This window comes from Cryptomeria japonica, chromosome 11, assembly GCF_030272615.1.
Source record: "Cryptomeria japonica chromosome 11, Sugi_1.0, whole genome shotgun sequence".
Taxonomy (NCBI): domain Eukaryota; kingdom Viridiplantae; phylum Streptophyta; class Pinopsida; order Cupressales; family Cupressaceae; genus Cryptomeria; species Cryptomeria japonica.
In genome coordinates, this window is record NC_081415.1 from 564,093,684 (window position 1) to 564,103,134 (window position 9,451).

Genomic DNA, 9,451 nt, shown 5'->3' on the forward strand with positions numbered 1-9,451 from the left:
GGAGACACTATTTGCTAGGCTTTCCATATGTTTAAAAATTTTCTGGAGGCTTGAGATTTGAAGAATTTAGTCATAAGAGTTTTATCTTTTCATCAAACCTCTTTTCAAGCATTATTAGCTTTGGCACTAGCGATTCCATGTCTATTAAGGGACATGGAGGATGCTCCATGAAGAGATCTAATAATTTATTTAGTAATGAAAAAAATCTCGTGTGAGAGGATCAATCACTTCTAATCTTTCTCTATTTTTAGTTGAATGCATATAACCATGAAGCAATTGTTTGACTTTTTTTTTCCATTTTTCTCTTAAAAACTTTCCTAATTAATCGAAATAGCTGATTATAACATTCTGTAGAATGAAGATGGAATGATAAAATATACACGACTTCCAATGATCATTTTGTTAAAAATATGAATGTATCCAACCATAAAAAGAAATTGGTTTGACCAAAATTGAAAATTGTTTTCAAACTTATTGATAAACCACTTTCGTGTTAACTTGGTTTGACTAAAATTGAAACTTGTTTTCAAATTTATTGATAAACCACTTCCGCATTGTGTTTTGTGTTAGGTCGGTGCTCATTAATCTTGTGTGCTTCATGTCCGTAATTAACAAATCACAACTCGTCAAGTTTGTACAACTCCTCCACCCACACGGAAATTTCCTACGCCCTCCACTTTCTTATGCAATTACAATACAACTGCAAAGAAACACGTGTATTACACTACTTTTCTTCTCGATTCTTTTAATCGGTTTTTGATTTGATGATACGACGGTGCGCCACTTGCAAAGCGTGATCAGATTCATCCTTATTATTTCACGCGTTGACAGATCTCTATAAAACTCCACATCATCCAGGTACTCTCATCTTGTACTATTTGTTGAGTTATCATTCAATTTAGAATACCTTGCAGCCGTTGAGTAACCACAAAAATCTTGCTGTGTCGGAGACAGCAAAGAATTGGAGCCCTTCATTATACACTTTCTTTCCCTTCCTTGCATTACAAAGCTGCAAACCCTTGTTCCAGAAATTTTTATTCTGAAATCCCCTTTCCTTGCGGAGCAAAATTCAAAGCATTAGTTTTTTTGGTCTCTGGATCGATCATAATGGGATTCCTGTTGGAAGTGGAAAACACTCTGAGAGGGGGGGGTGAATCAGAGTGTGACAAAATTTTAACGAGTTATACTTTTATGGACCTTGACAATTTTAATTCACAGTGTGAACAGATGGCTGAGACTTAACACTTTGAAGGAGTACATTAATGCAGCATAAAGTATACCATTGAACCAACTAAAACATCTGATTCAGACCTTGTTTAACAAAATGGTATTAAAATATTACACAAACTTGAAACATTAAAAATACTTTCAATATTGCATTACATATATCCAACTAAACAGAGTATGAGATAAAGAGGACTAGAATATGATGTATCAGAGCATACACTAGTAAACAGAATGAAACACGACAATGCAACATAACACAATATTTTGCATGAGTGGAAAACCCTCTTGGGGTAGAAAAACCACTCGGAAGATCCCTTATATTAATTCAAAAAAAGAGCACCAACTCAGTTCACATGTTTTAGAAACCACAAGGCCTCAAGGAGCACCAACCCCTCTTCTTATCAATGTATCTTTCAACTCGAGCTACAACCATTGGTGATTTTATGCATGCATTTTATTCTTGCAGTCACAAAACCATCAGGGATTTGAGTGAGAATATTTTATCAGTCTGTACATATGAAAATTTTGCAATAATATTCTTCAACACTATCCAATCTCTGAAAATATGGTTTCAAATCAATAAAATCTCATATACTCTGAACAGTATGATTTCAAATCAACAAACCCTGAACAATACGATTTCAAATCAAATAAAACCTCAAATACTCTATACTGTATGATTTCAAATCAATAAACACTGAATAATATGGTTTCAATTCAATGAAGCCTCATATACTCTGTAACAAAAACAGAGTATTGATTCTCAAGAAACCCTCGGCTGGTTCTGTTAAACTACGGCACTGTTTAACGCTTCCACTTTGTTCACACTCAAAACACGGCACTGTATTTCTCTGTTTTAATGTTAGAACTTTGTTCACACTCAAACTATGGCACTGTGTTTCTCCGTTTTTCTTCTCACAGACTGATTTGTCAAACTGTTTTTATGCACACTCAGAAAGAATCCCGTTTTCATCTTAAATAACCTGTTAACTTACAAGATTTGTAAACTGAAAAACAAATAACTGATTCTAACTGTGCAACGGAAACAGTAGAAACGGAAGACATTTTAATTTCCCAGTCATGAAAAACAAAAATAAAGCACAACCACTTCCTTATTTTTATTTTGCATAACTAAAAAATTCGAACCAAGGTAAACAGAATCTCTTAAATCATGTGTTTCAAGAACCATACCTGTTAAACGCAAACTGAACAAATAAACTAACCAGTCAACCGTTAATCTTTTGAATGAAACCATTGTTCGCACCATTCTCTGTAACTGATTCGAGCTCTGTAGCTCCAGCGGCACTGTGACTCACACGGCGTTAGGGTTTGACGGACTCCAAACCAAAACAAATGAAACGCCAAATGCAACTTCCAAGAAAAACATTAACTTGTTCGATACAATAAGTATCATGAGGAATATGCCCTTTAAACCGTAGCAATTTTAAACCAAAAATGTCATTAACATAAATGCAAAGTCAGAGCTATCGTGTCACCAACATGACTCCAAAGAACATGTTTTAAACACTTAACACGTCAGCCAAGTCAGTATGTCCGTGTATGCCAACACATCATCTTTTTTCTTTCTTGTCATCGAGGACAAAAGTACCAAAGAGCAACAATTCCCCTGGTTTTCCAACCGCAAAAATGCACCGATCGAATCTCCCCGACGGCAATCAGAGGGTATTAACATTTTCTCCTCCAAATCTCGGCCGCGAAAATCTCCGTCGCCGAAGAAAATGTCGGGCCGTAAAGAACGGCAAAATTCGAGCAGGGATTGTATTGTGAGGATTCCATGTCCGTTGCCGAGCGGCGAAGAGCTTCAGAATGTATTCAATAAATTTGACGCCAACGGTGACGGCAAAATATCTCCGTCGGAGCTTGGCCATGTCATGCGGTCGCTGGGGCACGACGCGACGGAGGATGAGGTGCAGTTGATGATGGCAGAGGCTGACTCGGACGGCGATGGTTATGTGGACTTGTCTGAATTTGTTGCGCTCAATACACGTGGCGTGGACAGTGCTGCGAGCCTGCGGGATCTTAAAGATGCCTTCAACATGTTCGACATCGACGGCAATGGATCCATCTCTGCCGATGAACTCAACAAAGTTTTAAGGAGGCTGGGAGAGACTTCCAGTTTGGATGAGTGTAATCACATGATTCAAGGCGTCGATGCTGACGGGGACGGCCAGGTCAGCTTCGACGAATTCATTACAATGATGTCAAGTCCTGTTGCAGTGCAAGACAGTTAGCGTCGATGCTGACGGGGACGGCCAGGTCAGCTTCGACGAATTCATTACAATGATGTCAATTCCTGTTGCAGTGCAAGACAGTTAGCTCTGATCTGCGTTTCTTTACAGACTGAGAGAATGTCGGTTGTTTGAAATTCACCCAGAGAAAATATCAAAAGCGAATTGCTTTGTTAAGCCAAGAATTGTAGATATGGCATTTGATTCTCCCGCTGTGGTGATTGTAAATATCTAGTGGTTGTATTATTCAATGTTATTCTTTATTTTTTCTGTGATTATAGAAGGTAATTGTGTATCACTGAATACTCTGTACAAAAATAAACTTTCAATATGATAAAGTCTGAATGTTTTAATTCTTTCATAACTATACTTTGGAATGGACTTGGATTGTATGTAATTTTGAATTTATGTAAGCTGCTAAAGATTCAGTTCTAGAGGGTATCTGTGTAAAACAATGTGTCATACAGTAGTTGTAGGAAGAAAGTTTGTGTTTTGAAAATGGAGGTTGAAGAAGAAAATTTGAAGGTGAAGATTTTGATAAAAAAATTGTCTTATTAATTTTTATTTTCTCACATACGTTATTCTTATTACAATTTTCACTCGTCCTCTCATTCCAAAGCTGTATATATCTCTTATAAATAAAACTACACATATTTGATATTCGAAAAATTTCCTCAAAACCTTCAAATGATATCTCTAATTATTTTAAATAATGTTTAATTATGTTTTTAAAAAAATTCTGAAGCGTATTACGGATGAAGCCACGGTGTAAATAATACTAAATCCCAATGTATCGAATACCCATAATTCGAAAGATACACAAGATTTAAGAAAAGGTGTGAGAAGATAACTTAAGTTAAAAGAAAAAGCATAATCCATTATTAGCTTGAGAAATCAGATATCCATGACAGTTGAGCAAGATGATCAAAGAAAACTTCAATCCCTTATAGTTTGGGGTGTTGATATTCATGTAGAGCAAGTCTTCTTTGATCGGTAAAGGAAGTTTCGTTCCTTTCCCAACGTCTTACTTTTAAATTCATATCCAATGTATTTGATCAAATTGCTATATATTGCCTGTCAAGTTGATTGGCATTATCCTCTGTATATGTGCATTTAAAAGCTCTTATGGAATCTGTTCATCCTTCAAAATTTAGTCCTCAAGAGCCCACGAAATTAGCATGCATAAGATGACTGTTGTGGAAGAAAGCGATTTTCCAAAAGACCAGGAATGTCGACGTAAATAGATGACCAGCAAAATTATTTATGATAAATGCAAAATCCGTGGTTTCGTATATTGGTTGAAGAAGCAGATTTGTGTAGAATACGTGTTGTTGACGCTTACGTGCATAAGCAGAAGTTTGTCCGAATGAGACGCCACTGCAATGCAATTATATCAACACGGGACTCATTTTCATGAGTCTGAATATGAACCTTTGGTAAAGAAAAATGTTTCCATACTTTTCAGCAACCGTGTTGTGCACTCTACTCCATCTGCACATATTTATTTCTTTGAAGTCTTTAACTTTAAAGTCTGGACATGTCGGCAAGACAAGATAAAACTGCTTCTCGTTTACAGTAGTTAGCAGTAATTCGTACAAGTTTGTGAAGCGTACTCCAAACTCTAATAGATTTATCAAAAATTACAATTATTTTAACATGATCTTTGTCATTGGGTGGTTCGAATTTGGAATTTGGAAAAGGATAAATTGATGCTAATCATGGGTTCATCAGTCAATGTTTGATGTTGTTCTGAAATCTTCTTCTACCTCATTTTTATCTAATAATTACTTCTTAATTCATGATGATGATATCAATTCATCTAGTAGAGGTTTATTTTGGGTGTTTGCTTTTAAAAAATATCAACAATAGTATAAAGAAGTTCAATATGGTGTTTCTATTAGAAGATATTCTTCTCTTTTTTAAACTAGAGGTGGTGATGAAGATCTTGTGAGTTCAATTGGTCTTTAAGAAAAATGTATGGTAGTTAAAAACTAGAGGTGGTGATGAAGATCCTGTGAGTTCAATTGGTCTTTATGAAAAATGTATGGTAGTTAAGTGGGCTGACATGGTGCCTATGCAACATTCTCCTATTCTTATTCTTTTCTTTAAATGTTCACTCTAGACTCTTTATTTGGTAGTTTAAGGAGTGGTACGTATTCATATTTAGTTCTTGTTTCTTATGAGTAGGGTATAGTAGATTTTTTAAGTGTATTTACATAACAATTACTTTATAAATATGTTGGTTTGTATTTCTAGCTAGTTTGGCTCATATTTAATTTAAAGTTTTATGGGGACTTTATTGACAAATACTTAATATTTCCTTTCTAATGTATCAGCATGCATTATCAAATGATTTTAATCTACAAATACACCGTAGTATACATAAATAAGGGTAACACAACAACTCATCATTATGGTAATGGAACCCTTGAATCTTGGTATGTAAACTGAGGATAACAAGCCAAAAGTTCCATGGGAGCCTTTCCTCAAAACTATAGCTATTCCATTGCTTTCACTTGTAAAAATGTGAATGCATTGAATGTACTCCTCATCACTGAAGATATATAACTGGTTCATGATTGGATCTACTGTTAAAACAACTATTGGAGACCTTAAACACCATCATAGACCTATGTGAAGATAAAATTGTAGCCAGCTATGGTTCTTCCTCTTGTGTAATAACTAAAGTTCTCCTAAAAACCCCTAATTTGCCCATTGCTATGTGAAAAGGCTCCAAAGCATGGTGAGCTATGGAAAAAAAACACCTTGGACTCTTCATTAACTCACAAAATGTGGAACATTCCTTTCTCTTAATGCGTGGCTTCTTAGATCTTTTGGTTTTCTAAATCCCCCCCGAAACATTGCATGACTTTTAATTTTGAAATATTAAAGCCTTTGGGGTAACTATTGATTTTTTCTACATACACCTAGACATAAAGCTTTGAAAACGTTTAAATGATACAAACAAAATTTAACTCTTTTTTTCTTCAAATTGCCTACGGCTGTGTAAAAAAACTTAGGTGAACTTTGAACCTTGTGTGAGATTATTTTTATCCTAAAGGTAAAAAATAAGCAACACAACCTATGGAAGAAAAAGAAACATGCCATGTGAAGTGAATCATATTAATTGTCAATGGAACCTACACCAGTTTTTACATGAGCACAAGCATCAAATTCAAATTATAACAAAGGCTCTAAGTAATTGCCTTACTCATACTAGTTGGAATAGGAATCACATCAAATTACAATTTGTCCAAGCTAACCATACCTCAAATTGAAATATATCATCATAGATAGAACTTTCTTTTATCAACATATCAACTCAATAATGCAAACAAGTCTATGGATATCCATCCTCCTATCTCAATGCAACATACTAATGCAAAAATTACCATTGACAAGTCCAACTAACAAGTCTTGCATTAACATTATGAAACAAATGGTTAAAATTGGTTGGCAGTTTTCTAGTATACTTCTTGTTGGTTTGTGGATCATAAACAAGATTTATTATAAAAAACCAATAATTATATAAATGAGTAGAAAAATCTACTATAACTAATCTTGCTTGACAATACACTAAAATAAGAGTATAAGCAAGTACAATCACTTGATGATATATTGACCATGAAGAAGAATGAATTTAATTGTCATATTCATGATTAGATTAGATATATAAATCTTCATAGTCTTCAAAGATTTTTCATGAACCAATATATAAGAATGCTTAGGTTGACCATAAAAAATACTTCATCACAATCAATAAAATATTAGTGATATGAAATATTCAAATGTTCACTCATCAAGTATTGATTGGAATTGTAGAAATGAGATCTAAATAACACAACTCATTGTTAAAATACTTGGCATTAATTAGCATTCATTTTAAAACTCCTTTAATATGCATGTTTGAATATTTACTTTGCATGCATGTTAGAGATTGTTACATACTTACAAATAATTAATTATTTTAAGATTCACATGCACCTCAAAGTTGGACAAAAGGTAAAGTGGAATCTGCATACCCATACTATTTTCAATTTAATTTTGTATTTATTTTTAGGAAAATTTCTTGATACATGTACATATCAAGAAATGGTACAATCTTGTGTGAATTCAAACTTATTCTCCCATCTTCTTCATATCTTTTTATATGTTCACACATTGAATCTTCACCTTATACATCCATATCTTAATACATTCATCTTATTCTATCATTAATTACATTTATTTATGTAGCTACTTGCACATGAATTCAACCACATTCTCACAAGTGTCATTTTTTATCTTTTATAATAAAAAACTATCAAATAGATATGAATTCTAAGACCATAAATGTATCAAATAGATACGTAAGAATCTTTTATAACAGTCTGAAAAACAATGTCTTTATAAAAGCAACAAGAAAAGTAGTTATACACCCGTGGCCATAAAATAGGGTTTAGATATAACAAGGTATAAAACTTAACAAAAATGAGAACCCAAAATATGGTTTCACAAATACAACCCCACCCAATATTAAGTAATACGAACAAAAGTAGTTTCCAATAAACAACAAGGAAAGATGAAAGCATATAGGTAAAATATGAATGCATTTTGGGCAAAATTACTCCTTAAACATGATTAGAGAATAAAACAACACATGTGCATTCTGTGAACCCTTATTAAAGTTCTTTTAACAAATAAAAACTGAGATCAAAACTGTCAAAACTGTTATCACATATAAAAAAACTGAGATCAAAACTATAACACTGTAAGATCAAAATTGTATGTCAAAACAATTCTCCCCCTTTTGACAACAATGCCAAAGGAGAAATGGGGAAACCAACATGAACTGGAAGCATACATATGGTGCATCATAAATTTACTTCATATTATCATAAATGCCACAAAATGCCATAGGGGTAAAAATATACATGAAATACTCCCCCTCACTCCATGAACTGGAGTAAATCACTGCATAGAACTGAGAGGGAAAACACCAAGCTTGTCCCTCAGAAACTCAAAATCTTCTTTTGGCAATGCCTTAGTAAAGATATCAGCCACTCGATTATTTGAAGACACATAATTAAGCACCACATCATTAGCCAAGCCCTTTTCATGAAGAAAATGATAAGTGATATCAATGTGCTTAGTTTGGGAGTGTTGTACAGGGTTCTTGGAGATATTGATAGCACTCATGTTATCACATAGTATGTGTATTGGTTTAGGAAAATCAATGTTGATGTCTTGCAAAGTTTGAATAATCTATAACACTAGTGTGCAGCAAGTAGCAACTGCAACATATTCTTCCTCAATAGTGGATAAGGTTACAAAATTTTATTTCTTAATGTGCCAAGCCACCAATCTACCTCCTAAGAAAAAGGCACCACCTGGAGTGATTTTCCTATCATCTAGGCAACCTGCCCAATCTGCATCAGTATAAGCTACCAATGTAAAATCATTATTCCTTGGATGCCATAGGCCAAAATCAAGAGTAACTTAGATATACTTCATGATTCTTTTTACAACATTCAAATGAGATGTTTTAGGAGCTGATTGAAACCTTGAAACCAAATAGATAGAATATATAAGGCCTTGTTGTAGTCAAATATAACAGACTTCCAATCATGGACCTATACATTGTATGATCCACATCTAGTTGTCAACTTCTTATTGAAGTTTGCAGCTAGTTTCCATCAGTGTACCAACAGGTTTGCACTCATTCATTTGAAGATTTGCTAACATTTCTCTGGCACATTTAGTTTGAGAGATAAAAATTCTTCTTTTCAAGCTGATTGACTTGTAAGCTTAGAAAAAAGAAAGTTCACCCAACATTGACATTTCAAACTTATATTTCATAATTTCTGGAAATTCTGAACAAAAATCAGTATTGTCACTACCAAAAATGATATCATCTACATAAACAATAATAATTAATATACTATCACCTTTTATTTTGAAGTACAAGTTGTTGTCTACAACACCTTTTTTGAAAC

The 9,451-nt window shown here is 33.8% G+C and overlaps 1 protein-coding gene across 1 annotated transcript; it reads left to right on the top strand.

The window, feature by feature from the left end:
* Nucleotides 1–2,854: 2,854 nt before the first annotated feature.
* Nucleotides 2,855–3,774, top strand: LOC131080113 (probable calcium-binding protein CML10). The gene has a single exon (XM_058018211.2). It carries the CDS (start codon nucleotides 2,967–2,969, stop codon nucleotides 3,477–3,479), a length of 513 nt encoding a protein of 170 aa, XP_057874194.2. The 5' UTR covers nucleotides 2,855–2,966; the 3' UTR covers nucleotides 3,480–3,774.
* Nucleotides 3,775–9,451: the final 5,677 nt, after the last annotated feature.

What these genes read in the sequence shown, in the direction of transcription:
- LOC131080113 (XM_058018211.2), top strand. Translation starts at nt 2,967, where the DNA reads ATGTCGGGCCGTAAAGAACGGCAAAATTCGAGCAGGGATTGTATTGTG.